Source organism: Trachurus trachurus, assembly GCF_905171665.1.
Source record: "Trachurus trachurus genome assembly, chromosome: 5".
NCBI lineage: Eukaryota > Metazoa > Chordata > Actinopteri > Carangiformes > Carangidae > Trachurus > Trachurus trachurus.
This window is the reverse complement of record NC_139896.1, coordinates 16,067,185-16,089,281: the sequence shown is the minus strand read 5'-3', so window position 1 is coordinate 16,089,281 and position 22,097 is coordinate 16,067,185. Positions and strand designations below refer to the sequence as shown.

The window sequence follows — 22,097 nt, the reverse complement described above, 5'->3', positions numbered from 1 at the left end:
AAGAGACGATGAGAGTTTTTTCTGCCTTTATTTTAAATGCAAATTGTAGCTACATTGTCAGAATACTGACACAGGCTACATACATAACCATCAATAGACAATAACATAAGACAAAGCGAACCAGTGTAGAGACAAACAGACAATAAATAAATAAAGATAGAAAATAATAAGTACATAGACACAGCATAGAAAACAAACATTAACCCTCCGGAGCAGCAGGGGTTGCTAATGTGACACGTCACTGGCACTAAAAGCACGTGACAAAACACGGAAGTCACTTGCTATGTGTTTAGATCATGGGTTGGTGTCATGGTCTTATAATAGATCCATGGTTGGTGTCTGCAGCAAAAGGTGTGTGCAGTCCTTTTGGAATAAAACATTACTGTAGGCAATGGCATAGGGGTGAGCCAAAGAGCCATTAAGCCACTGTTTTTGTGCCGAGGTCCGCGATCTGAGCGACAATGGCGGTGAACTGGGCCGACAGGATCACCTCTTTCTCCCTCAGCCCGTCCCGCTTCCTCTCCGGGACAACAGCAGAGACTTTCCTGGCAGAGCTGCTCTACGAGCTCCGAGATGACAGAGCCAGTTACAGTGTCAAGGTAAAAATAAGTTAACAAACAAAGCGTTGAATTGTGGTTGTCACCGTACATGTCATAATGAAACCCTGTACTTCTGTATTTGTCTCGAGGTTATGCACGTATACAATGACTGAATCTATGAGGTAGATATAATAAGAAAGAAATATTCTTTATATAGGAATTTTAATGATAAAATTTGTGCTTTGAGGGGAAATGTTTGTGTCTGAAAGCCAAGGCAGTGGTAATCAGGTGAGTGAGATCACAAGGGAAGATTAAATCAACATTTGATTAATGGCTAACCTCTGTCATTTTTGAGCAAGAATGACAAAAGATCCACATCTGTAATTCTGAACTGTTACTTTGACCTCAGGTCCTCCTGTTGTCACCACTGTGCGAGTATCCAGCTCTGCTGTGTCCTTCGGTCTCTGTGGGCGAGGAGACGGCCCTGGATCTCATGTCAGTCTTCGCCCAGTGTCCCCCCAAGGCTGCACAGTTTCGTTGTCACCTCCTCCTGGCCCTCACCTCCGTGCTCGTCTGCACTTCCTCTGTGAGCAGCCGTTGCCGTGCAGCTCAAGATTTCCTGGACCTGCTCCTTCAGATTTCCCAGGACGCCAGTGACCTCCACGCTGACAGCGCTCTCCACTCTGTCCGGATCACAGCCTGCGACTGTCTGCGGGAGCTGGAGGCCTGCTCTCCTGGTCTGCTCTCCCAGCACATGGAGCTGCTGAGTGGGCTCCGGCAGAGAGAAACCTTCAGGCTCCACCAGGCCTATACAGGACTCCACACTCTGGTGCTGAGGAACGCCGTGTATCAGCTGACCCAGGAAACCGGAGCCGGTGCTGTGCAGCTTAAAGCTCTTGTGGGAGGGAATACATCAGTTGCTTGGGAGGCGGACCCAGACTCAGGCCTGACCACTCACAAAGACTCGTCCCTGCTGTCCTCTCTCATCCTGGGACCCATGGGTACAGTGCCCACCCTCCAGACTGGGCCTGATTGTAAGGAGTTACGTTTGGTCCTGTCCTCCCTCCTGGAGGAGTCCTACCTCCTCACTCCTCTGTGTCAGGCGGCACTATTACACAGACTGATAGAGGTGGTGGCCATGGTGCCCGGTGTCCCTCCGGCCATATTCAGAGCTCAGCTGCTGCGACTGCTCGGCACGAGCAAGGTTTGTGTCAAACAGAATACAGAGGAAAACAATTTATCACTCACTTTCTACTGTTTATGAGCAGTTTTGTGTTTCTTCCCACTGAACCTGAATGATATTTTGATTATCCTGAGTAAACAACACATTGTCTCAGAAAACACACACCAGAGATAGCACACTAGCACTGAGTAACTTTATATGGTCTGTTAAAATGCCATATTTTGGTATTAATTAATTATAACAGTGATCTTATGGAGTGCATTTTTAGAAATGTATTTACACAATGTAAATACCTGGCAAAGGAAAAACCTCTGCAGAGTGGTGTGATGTTGTGAGTAAATCTTCCTCCGTCTGCTTTCAGGTCTCTCTCCTCCACACCACGCTGCTGATGAAGTGCGCCTTCACAGACAGCCTGTTCAGCGCCGAGGACGAAGCCTTCATGCTCAAGCGACTGGTCGTGCTCTCCCAGCATCCCTTGCTCAGTACGCCCGAGAAGCTTTTCTACATGGCCTGCATCCTTCACTTCCCCGAGAACCGACCGATCGACCTCGGCGACGGCGACGAGTCGCTCCCCGTGCTGCTCACCCCCCGGCTGGCCTCGGCCCTCGTGCCCACCATGTTCAACGACAGCACCACCATGCTGGCCCGACTCAACCTGCTGTGTCTGGTCTACCTGGAGGAGGCAGAGGACGGGGACGGAGAGGGGGATGAAGGGGGTGCGGAGGGTCGGGGGCTGGCCTACCTCCACCAGCACCTCGGCTCGCTGCTGCACATCGTTGAGAACAAAGGCAGCAGAGAGATGGTGGTGACCTTCTTCCGGGCTGTTTTCCTCTTCCTCTCCTACTTCTACAACATGGAGCGCTACTCTAACGGCCTGATAGAGAAGCTCTGTACGCTCTACCTCCACCACGCACATCTGGCCCCGCACCTCATCGGCCTGGCCGACCAGACTCAGGACCGGCTGTCTGAGTCCAGCTGGGCCGTGGAGCTGCTCACGGAGCTGCAGAGAGTCATCACTAACGCGCCGCTTACCCAGCTTACCTTGCAGGACCTCCGCTGGCACCTGAAGATGCTGGCACGAGTAGCGGAGGAAGGAAAAATCCCTCAGGACGCCACCCTCCGCTTCCTGTCCAGCGTCATCACTCCGTCTTCCTCCTCGCTGTGCGTGAGCGGAGACTGGCGTTTGGGGAACAACGTGCTGGGAGTTTGCCGTCGCCTCCTCGTCCACCCCGGTCTGGACTCGCTGCTCGTCCCTCTGGCCGACGTCCTGCAGCATCTCTCCTGCCGCTACGGAGACACGGATATCCAGGACCACGCTCGTCTCTACTACGCGCTTCTCACCACGCTGTCGCGAGAGAAGCTGGCCGGGGTGTTGGCGCAGGGCGCCGCCGAGGGAGGGCGTCAGGTCAAGAAGCGGTCGCTGTCGAGCCTCATGTCTGAGAGCGAGGGGCTGACCGGCGTGCTGACCATTCACCAGACGGAGAAAGCCATATTCAGTTTGGTTGAATTGAATCCTGGCTCGCGTCGAGAAACCCAGCCAGCTGAAGGAAGCGTCCCCAACCAGGACGAGACGCAGAAAGCCGCGGACGTGAACACGACGCTGGGAGCTTATAGAGGTCAGTTCAACAACCGCGACTTTGCCTCGGAAATCTCCTTAAGCTACCAGCTGGTTCACACCGAGGCCAACGACTCCCGCTTTGATCGGCTGTTCAGCATCCGCCTGCACTTCGGCCTCACCGACGACCACTACGAAGAACTGGCCGACATCAGCGTCCCCTGTCTCTTCAGGGAGCGGCCGTCGCCGGTGGTGAAGCTGAGGCTGAAGCCGAGGAGGCCGCACCCCACCGCCCTCCACGCCGGCGCCATCTTCACCACCCAGGACGGGCTCTCCTGGCACACCGCGCTGCCCGACGTCCACGTGGCCTTCCAGCAGGCCTTCACGCCCCTGCCCGCACTCCCGGCCTGGCAACGAGGAGACAAACTGAACCTGTTTGAAGGATTATGGGATGAATTCTGCTCAGAGAGTGAGGACTGTGCCGTCAGCCTGTTTTGCTGCCAGCTGAAGGAGGCAGCTTTGATTTCTCTGGTGGAGAAGCACTTCCTCCCCTACCTCGTCTCAGACTTGGCCCATAAAGAAGAGTTCAAGGTGCTTTTCTTCCTCCCGCCACAGTATCACATGCTGCTGAAAGTCAGGTCGGAGGAAGACGCCGTGCACGTCGACATCGCCACAGACAACTGGCAGCTCTTGCCTCACCTAAGTTCCTATCTACTGACTCTCACGTCTTCACAGGGAGACACTCACAGCTGACTGTGAGGCTTCAGACTGTTTTTTTTTAATAGCTGGCTTTTAATCATCACTTGATTTGTCATCTCTTTGAGAAATTCAACTGTACTTAAAGTTAAATAACCAAAGATGGCTGATTTAAAATTAAGTTCTTGCACTTTAATTTTCTTAACCTGGAATAAAAATAATGTGTGAAAGGAATGTTGTATTTACCAAATTGTATTAACAAATAAAAATACATGAAAAATAAGGATTGAAAAAACGAATAAATAATCCAGGTAACTTCATGTGAGCTGGAGAACATGTTAAAATTGCCTGGTAGAATAAATGAACAAGTCAAACGTGTCCTCACAAGTGGGGCTGTTTTTTCCCCCTCATTAATTCATTTATTTACTCATACACCTGCATCATACTCTGCCACTGTCGCGAGGCTGTTCACTGATCAACACCAGCTAGTGGGAACACACTAACAAACAGAAACACACAAAGAAGATGGCTTCTAATAACAAAATATGAATGTCAACAATGAAAGATTTAAGACCTAAAAAGAGGAAGGAAATGTGTGTTCTGTTTATTATTTACATATTCACATTTAATTAAATGTGTTCTCAATGACACACAGTTCATTCTGGTGAGAAAAAAAACCTAAACTTTTATTTAAAATAAAATTGTTTAAAATAAAAATAAAAAACCCACAGAGCAGCTTAAACTTTCACCATATCTTAACCAACTGAATCTGAATCAGCTATTAAGCAAATTATTTGCTAAATATTAATTGCTGGAAGTGCCCATGCACAGGTCTGCCAGAGTAGCAAATTCCAGGTTTTAAAAAAGCATCCTTAAGGTTGTGAGTATATAAAATAAAATGTGTAGTTATGCATTAAATACTTAAGGCAGTATCTGAAAGTCACAGAAACCTTGTGACACTTTGTAATCGGCGATTTAAATGCATGTGTGGATTCTTCTCAGTTCAAACTGACAATTACTCTGCACCATGTGTCCTTTATAAAATCCCAGTCCATTATTCATCCCATCGTCAGCAGTCCTTTAATAATCAGAGAGGCCTTTGAAGTTGGGTTCTGTGTAGGGTGGTAAGGCCGTCTTGCTGCTGAGAAGTTTGTCCATGATGGCGAACTCTGCGTCCCTCTTCTCCACGTCTGCAATGGGGGTCCAGGACATGTCATGTTGGAGTTTGAATGCACCAACAAATGTGTGAGGGCAACTCGGACCCCATTCCTTCAGAGGAGAGAAAAAACAGCATTATGTCATCACGAGATTTGAGGTTTTAAATTTTATTCAACAGCTTTTAAAACCCAGGTGCTTCCACAAATTGTGGACCAGAGTATGTGTAGTCTCATTCAGCCTTTTTCATTTTAAGGAAATATACCTGGCTTGTTAATTTTCACCTCATAAAATGATCTTAGAGAATAAACATTCTACGTTTGTATAAACCACCTTGAAACAAAACTATGAAAAATGAACCAACTGTATTCTCTGGGATCCTTCTGTATGACAGCCTATTCTATTCTCATCTATGGCTGTGTCTAACTAACTCCCAGTGTCTTTAACAGCTGCCAAATTTCCACATAGCTAAACTGTAACCAGCCAAATCCAACCTAAACTGCCTGTGTTGTTGTCCAGCAGCTCTCTATCAGCTCCTCCTTCTGGTTTGTATGAACTTTGACCACCTAACTCCTTCAACTACCAACATTATAAACACACGCTACCAGGTGTTGTTACTCACGTCACGTGTATTATCCCCCTGAGTTAAGTAACTAGTTCTGGCGTTTTGTAACTCTCCCTGAGCAGACAGGGTGACATAACATTGATCGGTATGATGTCAAACCTTGGGAGAGATGATGGAGAAGTATTTCTGTCCAGATTGCCGCTCATAGAGGTAGTACATAGTGCCTGGTTTCTTCACAATATTACAGGCAGCGTGGTGAAGGTCAGCATCTCTTTTAGCCTCTTCTAAAACCTGGAAAAAGAGAAGAGAAATAAGTACTTTTTAGTTCTTTTTTTTCTACTATTCCCATTTCATGCTGTTATTACATAGTCATGTCAGGGTACAAAAGAACATAATAGCTGATAAGATTTAGCATGCATTTAGGGTCCTTAACCTGCCCAATTTATGCATTCTGGTGTGATCAAGTGTAAAATAGTGACAAAAAACTGCAAAAACAAGAAGTAACCTCAGTATAAAGGGTGTACTCCAGTACTAGTTCCCAACCTTTTTTGGCTCGTGACCCAATTTTGACTGTCATTTTTGTGTGCTGCATTTTATTTGAACTCAATTTATATTTGAGAAAGTGAAAGTATAGAATACAGTTGTATAAGATTGTGTGTGGTGTTTTTAATCTTAATTTTAAAAATAATAATAATTAGTTAAAAAGTTATCTTTGTCATTTTTTTTTTCTTCAAATACTTGACATTTCAGGCGACCCCACATGGGGTTGAAAAACATTGGTGTACTCTCTTACCTTTCTTGCTTGTTCCTGCAGGTATCTGATCTGATCAGCAATGACAGTCAGTTTGTTGCAGGCATTGGCTTTGATAAAATCATCTCCCTGACAAACAGAGGGAAAACATTTTAATGACTATTTATATTAGACTTTATCACAAATGTTGGTGCGTACATTTCCAGAGATTGTGTTTAAATTTAAATAAAGCCACAACACACACAAACCTTCTGTACTTGTGATGCCAGGGCCACCAGGTCCATGGGGTCTCCCACCCTATGTGTCTGGTAGGAGCTGACCAGTTCGAGCCCGTTGGGGGCGCTGCTGCTCTCAACCAGAGTCACTGTAAAATACACACAGGTTACATCACGTGAAACTGAACCAGTGATATAATGTAACTTCTTCTGCATAGATGCCACTGATGTAACCACTACAATTTCTGCTGCTGCTGCTGTAACTACTGCACTGTAACAACAGACCCTACCACCAGTAAAAACATATATGACAGTGTAATAGCTGGTATTCACACTAAGCACAAGCCTTTACTGTAAAAAAAAAAAAAAAAAAATCAACACTTTGACTGAACATATTCAGCTTATGCACAATCCACTATTAATACACGTGTAAATATTTGTGTATTTTACAGATTAATTTTGTTAATAATAACTTCCACTGCTCTAAAACAGGACTGCTGTGATGAGTTGTTGCACCACAGCCCCAGTTGGCTGACTCTAGTTAACTGGGTTTAGGTTATAACACGAGGTTTACATCCAGTAAATCTGTTAAAACATACCTGTAGTGGTTTTGTCAGGCTGACTGGGGAGGCTGACCGTCCTGTCCATGCTGTCGTCTTCCAGTTTTCACAATTAAACTCGTGTGTAAGTGTAACCAAAACCTAGTCTGTCCACCAGCTGCTTTTGTAACCAGCTAATATTTGACCAAAGGAGGCTTCACGGGGTCCTAGCTCTCCGCCCCATTCAGCCTGAAGTGGTAGCCATACTTGTGCCTGTGTAAAAAAGTTAAATTAAAACACACTGTTAGACTTTATCGGTGATAAAGAATGTATGTTTTGGACAGGTTCATTTACATTTAACTTAAAATAATTTAATGTAATCAATTTATAATTAATTTATAAACGGTGCGACCAGGATTACTTGTATTTGTGTTCAGGCACAACAACAGCCCAGCCTCACCACAGAGCGTTTAAGCAAGACAAGATAGGTCACTATTGGAGAAAACAAATTTAAGAAACAGACAAAAGTAAAGAAACTGCCACAGTAACTGTGCTATGACATTTTGAACAAAAACAGCTTCGCATCACACATGAAGCCCCTGGCGTATAAAACACGAGAATTAAGAGCCAAACCTGCAATTATCTTCTTGTTTTTCGTGGTAGGCTCATGGGTAGGCTACTCCATAGATATAGAAACATAGATGCCGCGTTCCATACTGCCGAACAGCGCCACCATGCGTCTGCTGGCCGCCATGTTGTGCAGGGCATAAATTCTAAAGGACTGCAGTTCTAAACGCTGTAACCATGGTTGTAACCCCAGATTTTGATTAAATCTATTCACATGCGTCATTTACGCTGGGGACGTTAACTACATTATCCTAGAAGCAGCTGAAACAGTGTGCACGGCGCAGAGCTTCCTGTACGCCGGAGCCAACTCGCAACAATGTAGCTTCAATTAAGTAGTTCTCAGACTCTTTCTGTCATCTCCCGCTTTGGACAAAGAGGGATTTCAAGACGCACCACGGTGATATGCTTAATGTTTGGGTGCAACAAAGTCCCTATACGAAATCAACATCTAACCTGCATCTGCATCTGGTGCGCATCTGCTGTTTCTCTCGCGCTTGCTCACTTGCTCACTCGCTCACTCTTGATCCGCATATAAATTAATATTATATAAAAAATAAAAAAAAGGAAAACACACAGACACGCAAATTGAAATAACCAAACTGTAGTGTAGTCTATCAACTCAGTGACCTAGAGCTGTAGACCTGTAGATATCCCCAAATAAATTTAAATCAAACGCAACTGGACTTGGTTATTTTGTCTAGGAAGACGTTTCACCTCTCATCCAAGAGGCTTCATCAGTTCATGTACGCATCAGACTGATGAAGCCTCTTGGACCTGGACAAATGACCTGGACAAATGAGAATATTCACAGGCTTTAGACGTTCTGTGTCCTGCACAATATGGCGGCCCCGCTGACGTATCGCCAGATATAGAACGCGGCATCTACGTTTATATATCTATGGGCTACTCCCCCACTGATCAGGCTTCTCCCGTGATCCTTTGCGGGCGCACTCCACATATATTTCTAAAATAAATAGCCTACAATTTATTGAGGCCTAATATCCTGAGAAGCTCTCTTATATGAAAAAAGGAGGTTTAACAAAAAGCTGTTGAAGTTATTTCATTTTTTTAAAAGTATTTTCTCTTCCCATGTTTGTATCTAACCAAAAAATGCATTACTGAAATAAGAAATAAATTGTGAATGTCAACTTATTTCATCCAAAACCTTACTAGCCTATTATGTAACAATCTCTCTAATAAAAACAAGAAAACTGTTATCATAAGAGGTTATGACAAGAATTTATACACTAAAAAATTCACCAAAATAGGCGTAAGTGAACAGTTATTTTTTTTATTTTTTACAGAGTAATGACAACCGCTGACTTTGAAGAATGAAATCAAATCTTTGTAGAATCTGCTACAAAGCCTAGGCGTAGCTAATTAGTAGCCTACCAAAAATACACTGAATTGACAACCAATAAATTGGGATTGGGATGCAACAAAATGAGTCTTTCTTTATTTTTTAATTATTTCAAACATGGATTTGATCAAATGGATCCAGAATCTTCTGCCACATCCTTTAGGGAGTATCATTAGGGCACTGTCAGGTTCACACTGCAGCTGTTGAAGGCACAACATGATTGACAGTAGGCTATAGGATTTGACTGTGATTGAGATAGGAATAGGCTACAGAATTACATTTTCAAAAATAAAAGCAATTTCTTTACACTGTCTGTTGCTTCAAAGTAACAATGTCATAGAAGCATAGTGCAGTCAAAGCACAATATTTATTTTTTTAAATAGGCCTATTGAGTCATTTTCAAAAACAACCAACCAACCAACCAACAAATAAACCAACTCAAGTAAAAGTGCAGATAATTAAAAAAATATAGCAGCTACTACTTGGACACAGACTATTTCCATCATGTCTTTGGTGCTGAAAATGTACATTTCACTCTTCTGCCATGCAAGTTCCTATGTGGCTTAATGCAAGTTGAAACAGGCAAATGCTTCACTTGCACATTTAATATGACGTTTGTCTTGATTTATGTGTGAGGTGAACTGCCACGTCTGACAATACAGTCTACATCACACAGTCACAGTCATTCAGTCATGTAAACTTTTATTCTAGGCTACTAGAATAATTCACAGCTTAATTTGCTTCATACAAGCCTACAGTGATAAAGTCCTATAGTCCTATGATGTTGTATAGTGGGGGCTGAGTGGGGGTGTTGCCGGGGGCTCAACTCTTCAAACCCCACCTCCAGCCAAGTTACTGTCGGAGGAAGAAGTGAGTTTCACCCCTTCTTCTCTACCGGGTCCTGTAGTCTCCGGTCCAGACTGCTAGGCTACTGCAGCAGCTGAAGAGCCCTGAGATTTTAGCATCATGGAGCTCCGTTATGCGCTTTTGTTTATGTGCATTGTCGTGCCACTGTGCGCATCGGACAGTAGTCTGAACAACCACTTGGTGTTGGAGCCGTATGACAAACTTTTCGACACGGCGGTGGAAGCCTACTACAGGGGAGACTGGTTGACGGTCATCCTGAACATGGAGAGGGCACTCAGGAACAAGGCTACGGTCCGTAATGTGAAGGCTCAGTGCCGGCTGAGCTGCGCAAACCAGTCCGCTTTCGGCGATCCTCTGTCCGGCTTCGGAGTTCCCATACCGGGGGCCGGGTCTGTGGATGACCTGGGCTTCTTCCAGAAAATCCTGAAACGGGCGGACTGTGTCAAATCCTGCGAGGCTGAGAAACTGGGTTCGCCAAATATGCATCTAGTCGGTGCAGACGTGGAGCAGGAGTTCAAGAAGAGGACCCCTTATAATTACCTACAAGTGGCCTATTTCAAGGTATCTAACTGGGTACAGTAGTTTATCTAGGCTGAGAGCTGTGGAGTGTGAAAGTTGATGGCTGCAGTCCGGTGCTGCTGCAGAGTAGACAAAAATGCATCACACACCGCAGAGATAGTGAAAAACACTTGAACACGTTTTTATTCACGGTCTCATTCAAACTTCTCAGGGTTGATGTGGGGCTGGCTACTGTAACTACCCCCAACCCCCTAAAAACCTACAGAGCCATGCCACGTCTTAAGGTGGAGTCAGCTTCTGTAGACTCTGACGCGAGGATGTAGACATGGGTTTAAAGGCCCAAACCACTGCTTTTCTATTGCTCTCGATAAACTGCAGTAAAAAAAAAAAACGCTTTGATGAAACGACGAACAAATAAGATGTAGGCCTGTTTCTTTTGACCTCAGGACATAGGCTAATCAACATCACTTCTCTATGTGTATGAGCAGTTTTTATTCACAGATTACTTTGTGGGATGATGAAAAGTCCGACCCTCCGGTAGAACTTGAAAGCAGCAAAATGATGAAAAAAGCCGGGGCAGATTTCTATCTGCAACAGAAAGCATGTCATAGCTTCTGTGTATTTACTAATAATTTGTGTCCTAATTGTATCTTCATCGGAAAAAGTACAAATAACTACTTCTTGCTAGTTGTCGAGCTTGTTTAGCAGTAAAACAGATTCAGTCACTTTATCCACCCATAAGTAACACAATGACAGAATGTATGGATTTTCTGGCCATGGGCTTCACAACACCCACTCCAATAAAAACATCTGAAAGAAGATAATTTAATAGTTGGGGGGGCCCTTAGACAGAACTTTATCAAACTGTGATTCATGATTATAATTGAATTTCCCTTTGGGGATTAATAAAGTAATTTGTATCATGGTCATATCGTACTTTGTCTGTTTAGGGGTCCTTTGTGTAGAAAAAAGGTTTGAGAAGTACTTCACTATAACAATTCATCCTTTAGATGTAGAATATTGAATCCTTCATTGTGGGTTTTATTGTAACAATGTGAGGCAGGTGCAAGTTCTGTTATTAGTTTAGAGTTTGTCAGCTCTCAAAAGCTGAGCACAAGACAGCATTTCATATGAAAGAGGTTGCCCTCTTCATGTAGGCTATTCCACATTTCTATGAACAAAAACAATAAGATGGAAAAAAAAGCAAAATCATTCATGTCATTGTTTTCATGTCACAGCCCCTAACTTTCCCAGTTTGTTTCTGTTTAGCTGCTCTGGTTGCAGCTGTTAGAAAATCATTGATCAACACACAATGCTCTTGTCGAACAGCACCAAACAGTGTTTAACGAGGACCACTGGTATAGTTTGTGAGCAGAATGGAGGAATTTATCAACTAAGAGACAGGTATTGGTCTTACTAGTTGCTGGAGACCAAAACAGAGCTAAAAGTAAAGTTAACAGTATAAGCCAGGTCTGATGGACTGAAACATGACTATAGATTATATGAATGATTATTGGATTTCTTTGATGTTGAAGCAGCATGTTAGCCATAACAACTCTCTGCCAGTGTTGTGTTTATACAGTAGCTTAAATGTGACCACACACCAGGGAACCCGTGACAGAAGATAAGAGTCTGTAGGTTTTTCTTCCAGGTGGTTTGCTGATTAACAAACTGAAATCAGAGAGGATGAGATGATGAACTCTGTTGTTTCAGATCAATAAGCTGGACAAGGCGGTGGCGGCAGCCCACACGTTCTTCCAGGCCAACCCGGGCCACATGGAGATGAAACAGAACCTGGATTACTACAAGATGATGGCAGGAGTACAGGTGGAGGACTTCAAAGATTTGGAAGCCAGATCACACATGGTGAGCGCAAACTACCAATATGTTGGCTTTCATGGCATTTTAGCCTCATAGCCCACAGTGGACTCCTTGCCTGACATATTAATTACATTTTGCTGACCTTGCTAATTTTTTTTTTACTATTACTGTGTTAGGACTGGCAATAGAGTAAATAACTTAAAGAAATTGAATAAAATTGTGTGGCACGTAAACTCTGACTAATCCACACAGCTTTAACAACAATACACATCCCTCCCCTCAGGCTGAGTTCCTGCTGGGGAAGAGTTACTACAGCGACGACTCGTTCGGGCTGGCAGCTGAACACTTTGAAGTGGCCGTAAACGACTTCTTCATTGCCGACAAGGAGTGTAGAGCTCTGTGCGAGGGAGCCTACGACTACGATGGATACAACTACATGGAGTACAGCGCAGACCTCTTCCAAACCGTGACAGGTGAGAGACGCTACATCCTTGGTTCTTTGTGCAGAAACAATCTATAAGAAAAGTTGGTAACTGACTGTGATTGTGTGTCAGATCACTACATGCAGGTCCTGAACTGTAAGCAGCACTGCTCTGTGGAGCTGGCCTCCACAGCCGGTAAAGACAAACCCTTTGAGGATTTCCTCGCCTCACACTTCAACTACCTGCAGTTCTCCTACTACAACAGTGAGTCTCTCAGCGCTGTCTTCACTGAGCGTCTGTTTCTTGTGTGTTTGTCCTGTGCGCTTAAATGCAATATAGAGGCCTCTCTAATAGAAAACATGTTGGTGATCTGGCTTAATTAAGTAATCAGACATTTATAACCACTAATAGAAACTACTACACAATAAAAGCAAGTGAGCGCTGTAAACTAGTTTTGTTAATTACATTTTTCAATAGACACTGATACCTCCCCCCTGTGCCAATAATTTGGGGGTATTTTCTTTCTTCTTTGTATACTGTGTATACAGTGGGGGAAATACGTGTTTGATCCCCTGCTGATTTTTCAAGTTTGCTCCCCTAAAAAGCAATGGATGGTCGATTGTTTTTATGGTAAGTTTATTTTAACAGTAAGAGACAGAATATCAATAAAAAAAAATCCAGAAATAATATCATCATATAAAAGTTATAAATTAATTTACATTTGATAAGTGAAATCAAAAATCAAAAACATATATCTTTTATTTATATATTTTATTTACCAGAGATCCTGGTTTGTGCTGCTCAAACTTTGTGGTCATCTGCTTCCTGTTTGCTTTAATTATACCAGATTTCACATGTGGAAAAATAAGTAGTGTGTGTGTTGTATGACATAGTTTTGAAAAGCTCACAGGTCACTGTGCATGTCAGGACAAAAACCAAAGCATCAAGTCCTCTGAACTCTCTGTAGACCCCCTGTGATAAAATACTTATGAAACAGGGCAAGAATATAACCCCTTCATCCCTTCACTGATGTAAGTTAGTGTTTCCAGGAGCACAGTGGTCTGTAATAACATAGAAGATGTTTTGAAAGATCACGACTTCCTCGAGTTGGCCGTTAAGAGACCTGCTGAAAGTACATCCACCTCAGCAGCAATCCATCAATCAGACCTTTTTGATACAACAACTGGACAGAGACCAATTTGAGTAGAAGTATATGACAGTCTGCTGGAGTTTGTCAAACAGCATTTAAAAGCACTGTGAGAGACGAGGGAAAAGACTGTCTGGTCTGATGAGACAAAAAATGGATGAAATGTTCAGAGCTCATTAAACCAAACACAGACAAGAATAAAGAGATAGGTGAAAAATGGAGGATTTAAATAACAAAAAGTCTCTAATACACAAATCCAGAAAGCTAAAAGTCCAAACACTGAGGAATTCAGAGGCAAAAATGAAACAAAACAGCAAATCCCCAAACACTCGGAGCAAAGGTTCAAGACATGCAGGGAAATATCACAAATCCAAACTGAAGTACAACAGACGAACAGACTCAGTCAACAGGCAACACAGAGACTAAATAGCCTACACAGAAGGAGGCAAGGGCAATTGAGCACAGGGGAAACACATCAGGGAGGGGCGAACAATCATGAAGAAGGGAAACAGGACCGAGATGGGGAGGAAAATATCCACAAGACATACAAAGGAAGTCATTTCAAAATAAAAATCAGGAGATCAAAAAAAAAGTTGAAACACAAAAGCAAACAGAAATGGTCCTTTCAGGGCAGATCATGACACAAACTCTAGTCGAGCTCCATAAACACTTGATCTTTCACTTCCCACTATCCATCTTGTATCTTTGTCGAACGCCATTGTTTAGTAAACATCTGCATTTCCTGAGCAACGAAAAAATGTTTTTTCTTTTAGTAACATAACTTTTCCAGCTTGCTTATCTCCGTATTGCATTTCTCTCGTCTCTGCAGGTGAGAAGTATGAGCGGGCCATAGAGTGCGCCAAGACCTTCCTGTTGTTCCATCCTGAAGACGTGGTGATGAAGCAGAATCTGGCTTATTACTCTGTTGTGTTGGGCGAAGACAAGGCAGAAACCATATTGGCCAGACAGGTACAGTAGGTCTCACTTGTGTCACACAGAGTTGGAGGCCTTCATCCAAAAAGCACCATACTATGAGTGCAGTTATTTTTAGCTGTTATCTTAATCCATAACAATCAGCAGCAAATCAGCCTGCACAACATGCGCTTAAAGACAAATAGCCTCCATTAGCACTCAAACGTCCTCAAGGGCACGAGAGACATTAAATAGCACTGATGTTAATCTAAAGCACATAAATGTTGGCGGCTGCTATTTCAAGAAGCAGTTGGAGAAGATTTTTTTTGCTGCTCCAGGCACCATATGTTCATATCATACAGTATTTACATTGGGTTAATAGAGCTGCCAATCAATATTAATGATTTAGTGATTATTTCTCAGGGTACTGAGACTCTTGCTTTGACAGCTGAACCCACTCATTGGTGTGGGTGAGGCTTCCTGTATTTATATGTATTTATAGTTACTGCTTATTGTGCTTTAGAAAAGTGGTTGGAAATGCACATTTGTATATGTATTTAAAGCACCATGACCGTTACGACTGAAATCGTGACTCCAATCACAATTGCAATATCTGCCAAAATAATTGCAATTTGATTATTATTATTATTTTTTTCCCCCCATGTTGTTCAGCCCTGGTATAAAAGTAAATGAATGGTGGCTAATTCTATCTGGCTGCCTCAGGTTCTTGGTGCTGTGCCTGCAGTGCTGGCACCCTGTCACACTCACACTGGGACACATGAATAGAATTGATCCATTGTTAATGTCATTAGTAACACCTGCGCTTTTCCTTCGATGATAACTCATGTCTGCTGTGAAACAGTGCAAATGCAGTGTTCCCCTGGAGTCCCAAAGACTTACATTCTGTCTGCTTAGTTACCTCTTTATCCCTCTTTCCCCCTTTTCCCTGCCAACCTCTCGTTGTCAGTTTTCAAATTAGGTCACTATGAAAGTAGGCCTGTACATGTTCTTTAACATTTAATGTCACTCGTACCTGTGTAGAGCCGTTTTGGGAATAACCTAAGCATATTTAATGTATTGAACATAAACTTACTAACTCATTAAAAACAGATATAGACAAGTAACATCTGTTTTTTTTTTTATCTCCAGGTGGTGAAACAGTACATGCAACAGTCTGTACTGGAGAAAGAGCTTCTCTACTTTGGATATGAAGCCTTTGGAATCACCTTTGTTGATCCAGTGAGTGACCGAACCGTTAATTATCCATCACACTGTGATGGATCTTTTCATGCAGCACTGAAATATACTGGGTGGTATTGGACATTTTATGTAACTGTCGATATGTATTATATTCAGGACACATGGACTCCTGAAGATGTCATGCCCAAGAAACTGAGAGACAAGCAAAAGTAAGATAATAAAAAAAACATCTGTGCAGGACACTTGTGAATTTGCAGTAAAGGATATATTATATTAACAGAGAGCTGTTTCACTCTTAGAGCAGACAGAGAGACTGCAGCAAGAATCACAGAGGAAATAGGAAACCTAATGAAGGAGATTGAGACTCTGGTTGAGGAGAAGAAGAAGGATTCTTCAGATTTGACTAAGATCATAGCACCACTGGAAGGTAAACACGTCACCCAGAGTGCTGCTAGTCAACCAAATGTTTGAATCAGTGTTGTGTTTACTATGTTTGGTTGACTCCTTTCTCTTCCAGGCGGAGCAGTGTTGTATGATGACATCAGAGTAAGCATGACGTCCCTGCAGCTGAATGGCTCCCAGCGGGTGTTGCTGGATGGAGTCATCAATGATGACGAGTGCAGGGAGCTGCACCACCTCTCCAATGTGAGTTATCGGTAGAATGAAGTTTCCCTCATCTTGTTGAGTTGAGTTAACTTCACTGCCATGACAACCAAAGCTCTGTCAAGAAATGTCTTTTATATTGTAACAGGATGGACAGAACAACATCCAAGACTACAGACTTATAAAACTGCTGTATAAATAGACATGTAATTACAGTGAAAGCAGAACATGTACTTTAAAGTGTCAACAACTTTTCCACACACTGGGACACCGTCTTTTTTTGAATATCAGCGGTAAGACAGACAATAAGTAACAGAGGAAGCTCCTCTCGTGCCAGTGGATGCCTGGATGCTTTCAATGTCTGTGTCTTTTTTCCACTGTGTGCGTAAGCGTGTTGACCTGGTGAATATTTTCCAGGCAGCTGCTCTGAAAGGAGATGGCTACAGGGGGCGCACTTCTCCCCACTCCCCCAATGAGATGTTCCAGGGAGTCACTGTCCTGAAGGCTGTCAAGGTTTGTAGCTCTGATATGTGTTTGGTCAAACCAGTGATGTTCTCATTTACAAAACAGCCACAATTTCTGCGTGCGTGGAGAGTCAGTGCAACTTCTTGCTGACATTGGTTGCCTCCATCTGCTTCCCGCAGCTCGGACAGGAGGGGACAGTCCCCCTGAAGAGTGCTCGTCTGTTCTTTGACCTGAGCGAGAAGGTGAGGAAGGTGTTGGAGTCGTACTTCAGCCTGGAAACGCCACTTTACTTCGCATATTCCCACCTGGTGTGTCGCTCTGCCATCGATGGTAAGTCAGAGAGCCATGATATGCTGCTGTTGTGTGTGTATGTGGAAGAGACAGGCCCACTGTGTAGCTCTTGGTTTAGTCTGGCTGGTCAAGTTCATAAAATGATGTCAACCTCTGCATCATTAGAGCAAGTTCAGATTTATATACTGACTACTCACTGACTGCAGCTTTAAAGGGGCTATTCATTTTGCTATTGCTAAATAGCTATACTGTAGTTAGCATTTTAAAACTGTCTTGTTATCACCTAAAAAAAAGGTTCAGCAACAAATTCCTCTACTCACCAAGAGCTCTGTCCGGTAATGGAAAGCAAGGCCAACAATAAAACTTCTTAGCACACTAACCAGCTAGCTCAAGCCTCCAATCGTCCTCCTGAAGATGAAGTGCTTCTCAGTCACCACCACCTTATTCTGGCACAAACCGAGTTTATGGCCTAAAAGGTTTGAGTTTCTCTTTGTGCTGTTCAGAGAAGCAGGAGGACCGTGATGACCTGAGTCACGCAGTTCATGTGGACAACTGTGTGCTGGTCTCTGAGGTGAACGAGTGTATAAAGGAACCTCCTGCATACACACACAGAGACTACAGGTGAGCACATTGCACACACATACACTATGTTTTTTTAAAATTGTTATTTCCATCAACCACTCAGCCTTGATGATGTGCACGCACATAACATCCTGTTGCACCCACCTTCCCCCATGCAGTGCCATTCTTTATTTAAATGATGACTTTGAGGGAGGAGATTTCATTTTCACCGAGCTGGACGCCAAAACAGTCACGGTAAATATTCATTATTCAACATCATGATACTTAATACCTAATATTGTAAATATAAATTCAGCCATGGATTTCAAGGTTCATCATTATTTGTTTTATGTCGCATGTTCTATGTTTTGGACTTCTCCAGGCTGAGGTGCGTCCACAGTGTGGCCGCGTGGTCGGGTTTGGTGCAGGAAAAGAAAATCCCCACGGTGTCAGAGCCGTCACTAAGGGTCAGAGATGCGCTGTAGCGCTGTGGTTCACTCTGGATCCAGCTCACCAGGAAAAGGTAGAGATGATCTCTGTAGATTAACATCAGTACTCTTTCCCAGCAGAATTATAGATCAGTGTGTTAAGTATGAAAATTCAACTCTACATAATAATTGTTGTGCAATAAATTCCAATTCATGTTAACATGGAATATAGGATTGAACCTAAATATTAGATTCAACCACAAAAATGTAGGCTACTTTTTCCTCTCAACATCTTTAAATATTGTCTGTACAATTGTAGCAATAATTTCCCCAACAGCTGCCAATGAATATGTCAGATGCAAAATACACAGTGTCATAAATGTATGAACAAATAATAATTGTGACTGCTCATGGGACCCACAACCACCCGATCAAAATGAAATGATGCAGAATAACAACCACCAACCAAATGCCATGTACAGTATGTGCCAAAAAAGCACACATTCTTCTCAGCTGTGGTTGTATCCACGTCCTCCTATTCCTCTTTTATACACTGGTTTTCCAGTGTATAAAAATGTCAGCAAGCTTGTCTCTTGCTTTGTTGGATTTTTAAATTGTAAGAACAGTGTAGATGATCAATGTGAGCTGTCAACATGCTGCTTTCAAATGGTTTATGGTTTAAAATCAGTCACTGAATGAAAACCAGCTTACCACACAGTATAACAAATAAAGTCACTAAGTCCTTGCCATGGCACATTGCCTATAATCAAAAATCTAACTTATTACACAAAAGGATCATGGTGGCTGCAGAGACATAAATTGCAAAATAAACTACCATAGACTGGTGGAAGGAATTTGAAGGCAAATGAGCAACTGTTTGTCCTGCATGAGAAACACACACACCTACAGTAGATAGAATGAAAGAAAAAAAATTACCCAACCTCCCTCCCCCAGTTTTACTAATCGAGCATGAATAGGCCTTTTGTTTTTGCCTCTGATTCTGGTATTTTGATTCCTAACTGGATTATTATGCATACTGATTCTCCTCAAATGTTTCCATTGTTTCTGTAGGAGAGAATCCAAGCAGAGGATATGCTGAAGATGTTTGCTACACCTGTGAATGCAGAGTTCAGTAAGAACGAGGTGACAGGCGGCTCGGAGCCCCAAGCAGCAACACAAGAGCCTCCTGCACAGGCTGACCAGGAGACAACAGATAAAAATCAAGATGATAAACCAGCGGAGCAGAAGCCGGATGCGCCAGCTAACACGCCAAAGGACAAAACAGACACAAAGCCAGACAGCAAAACAACAGCGAAAGCCAAAGCTGCTCCGAAAGCAAAGGCCAAAGCTGGAGACCAGGCAAAGAACAAGGCGGCAGACAAAGGCAAACCTGCTGCAAAGAAACAGACAGTAAAAAAACAAGCCAAGCAGGTGGACAAAAAGGACACAAAACCAGCTGCAAAAAAGACAGTAAAAGTTGTCGCCAAGAAGGACTCCAAAAAAGCTAAAGCTGACGGCACGTCGGCCTCAGACTCTCAGGATGGCAAGGACGAGCTGTGATCAAACAGCACCTGGGACTGTGTATGTGCTGTCTGTTCTTCTGCTACTTGCTCCAAGGTCTTCTCTGTGGGTGTTTGAATGGAAATAGAGTGAAAGTTACTAAAATGTTATTTTTTTTTGCCTTTAAAGTAATTGAATGCAGCAGATGATACCAAGAGACTGCTTTTTTTGTTTTTGTTTTTATGACAGGTGTCCCTCATATTTTTACTTGAGTATTTTTTTTAAATTAAGTGTATTCTTGCTGACAATCTGAAAAAGTGCCCAAATCACTGTAACCACCTTTGTTTGGCATCCAAAGCTTTGTTTGTGTCTGTATAGATGAAACTCAGTTTTTAACCTGAATTTTTTTGTATTTCCTGTTGATGTCATGATGTGAAAGCCAGGTGGACAAAAGAGGGAGAGGAATTAATATGAGCAGAATTTCTGTCAACTGTGTGAATCAATGAAATAAAAGTGATGTTTCTAAAATCTGAGTTTTCATACAGAAGCTAAATAGCATACAATTCTCCAAGCTGACACTGGGTGGCAGCATGGAAGCACCATCATGTCATCTGTCATGAACTCAGTGCTCATGAACACACCATAACAAATTCACTTTTGATTGAAATCCTCAGGGAGCGAACTTTGGATTTGGGAAAGTCCTGCCTCTGTCCTGCTGTGATTTGTTTTAGACCGTAAATATTCTTTGTTTCTCACATCACTTGAACTTTGGTGAATCTTGAATCATTTTAAAAATCAATCTTTGTATTAGTTCTGTGTCTGTGCAGTCCTATGCTTTTTGTAATTTTGTGTGTGTACATGCTTGAGAGAGAGAGAGAAACATTTAATGCACCATATTTATTGGAGACTTTGTATCGCAATTCAGTATTTTGCAAAACTGCACACCATCCTTCACATTACAACAGTAGTTGTAATATTATAAATATTTAGACATTATCATTTGACAGCAGTTAAAAACATAAAAATAACAGAAAGTCACATTGCCACCCAACAATATAACATTCTTTAGTCCACTGTTTTTTTTCCAACCAAGTAAAGACGATCAAGTTGTAAAATAATAACCAGCACTTCAATAGCATGGATTTCTTTTAGATTGACAGCTAGTTTCTTCCCAGTGGTGATAATATGATCAGATCTAATACTGAATATTCGTGGGCGTATTCAGGTCTGTACAGATGTTAGATGTACTGATACTGATATTACAGTCTGAACCCAGGACTATTTGTAAACAAAGCAAGAAGTAGAGATTCGTGAAGCCATTTAAATATAGGACTTTTGGTGCTGTTATGTCAGGAATAGTCTCTACAGTTTAGCTCTTAGACTAGACATCCCTCAAGATATTCATTACAGTAAAACCTCAGCAAATGGTTAGAAGAGACTCAACAAGTCAGTGAAACTCACAAGTTACCCCTATGTGAGGAAGGATTTACTACTTAGCTATTGGACAAGGCACCACAGGATACCTATAATTTTCACCAGGCAGAGTTAAGGGCTTTGTCAATGTCCATATTCCAATCATAACAAAGGGCTCAAAGGGCTCGTCCGGGATTTGAACCCAGGACCTCTCGCACCCTAAGCGAGAATCATACCCCTAGACCAACGAGCCTCCTGAGGAGATATGAAAGATACATTCTCAAAATTTCAAATTCTGTACATTAAACACGAATGTTTGCCCGATGAAGGTCGTCCAGACCGAAACGTTGCAATAAATATTCTCTTGAAGCAAGTTACTCAGTGTGTGGGACTCCACTTCTTCTCATGATCAGTCTGAATGAATGAATGAATCCCAGTCCAATGCCCTTGATAATGTGCGGAGACGCTCCCTCACTATGTAGCTACATTAAACACAAAAGCATATGCACATCTTAAACTATAGACAGGTGCGTCGGAGAAGACCAAAGTTAAATAGAGAAAACTCCCACACACTGTCTGAGCTTGCATCAGAGTTATTGAGGTTACAATGTTTCGGTCAAAAAGACCTTCATCAGGAAGTCCAATCTACCATCGCTTGCTGTTGAAGGTTGTTTCGACTGAGACACTGTTTAAAAGAAAACACAAACTTTTTAATGTACATTAATTGTTTGCACTTTTAGTTATGATGCATTACTGCAGCAAA

At 42.7% G+C, this 22,097-nt stretch overlaps 3 protein-coding genes across 3 annotated transcripts; 2 read left to right on the top strand and 1 right to left on the bottom strand.

Annotated features, from left to right (window-relative positions):
- The first annotated feature begins 294 nt into the window (after positions 1-294).
- ap5b1 (adaptor related protein complex 5 subunit beta 1) lies at positions 295-4,311 on the top strand. Its single transcript, XM_083971771.1, has 3 exons — positions 295-599; positions 949-1,743; positions 2,084-4,311. Exons 1-3 carry the CDS (start codon positions 462-464, stop codon positions 4,028-4,030), a joined length of 2,880 nt encoding a protein of 959 aa, XP_083827897.1. The 5' UTR covers positions 295-461; the 3' UTR covers positions 4,031-4,311.
- A 260-nt stretch (positions 4,312-4,571) lies between these two features.
- Positions 4,572-7,390, bottom strand: cUnh1orf50 (chromosome Un C1orf50 homolog). The gene is made up of 5 exons (XM_083971772.1): positions 7,259-7,390; positions 6,693-6,808; positions 6,487-6,573; positions 5,853-5,984; positions 4,572-5,242 (listed from the first exon to the last, which is right to left on the bottom strand). Exons 1-5 carry the CDS (start codon positions 7,305-7,307, stop codon positions 5,054-5,056), a joined length of 573 nt encoding a protein of 190 aa, XP_083827898.1. The 5' UTR covers positions 7,308-7,390; the 3' UTR covers positions 4,572-5,053.
- Positions 7,391-10,061: 2,671 nt separating this feature from the next.
- p3h1 (prolyl 3-hydroxylase 1) lies at positions 10,062-20,391 on the top strand. The gene is made up of 15 exons (XM_083971319.1): positions 10,062-10,613; positions 12,285-12,437; positions 12,676-12,865; positions 12,947-13,078; positions 14,791-14,930; positions 16,023-16,112; positions 16,230-16,282; positions 16,373-16,500; positions 16,591-16,718; positions 17,094-17,189; positions 17,321-17,471; positions 17,936-18,053; positions 18,173-18,248; positions 18,376-18,516; positions 19,493-20,391. The coding sequence occupies exons 1-15, from the start codon at positions 10,152-10,154 to the stop codon at positions 19,979-19,981; spliced, it is 2,547 nt and encodes an 848-aa protein (XP_083827445.1). The 5' UTR covers positions 10,062-10,151; the 3' UTR covers positions 19,982-20,391.
- The last annotated feature ends 1,706 nt before the right edge of the window (positions 20,392-22,097 follow it).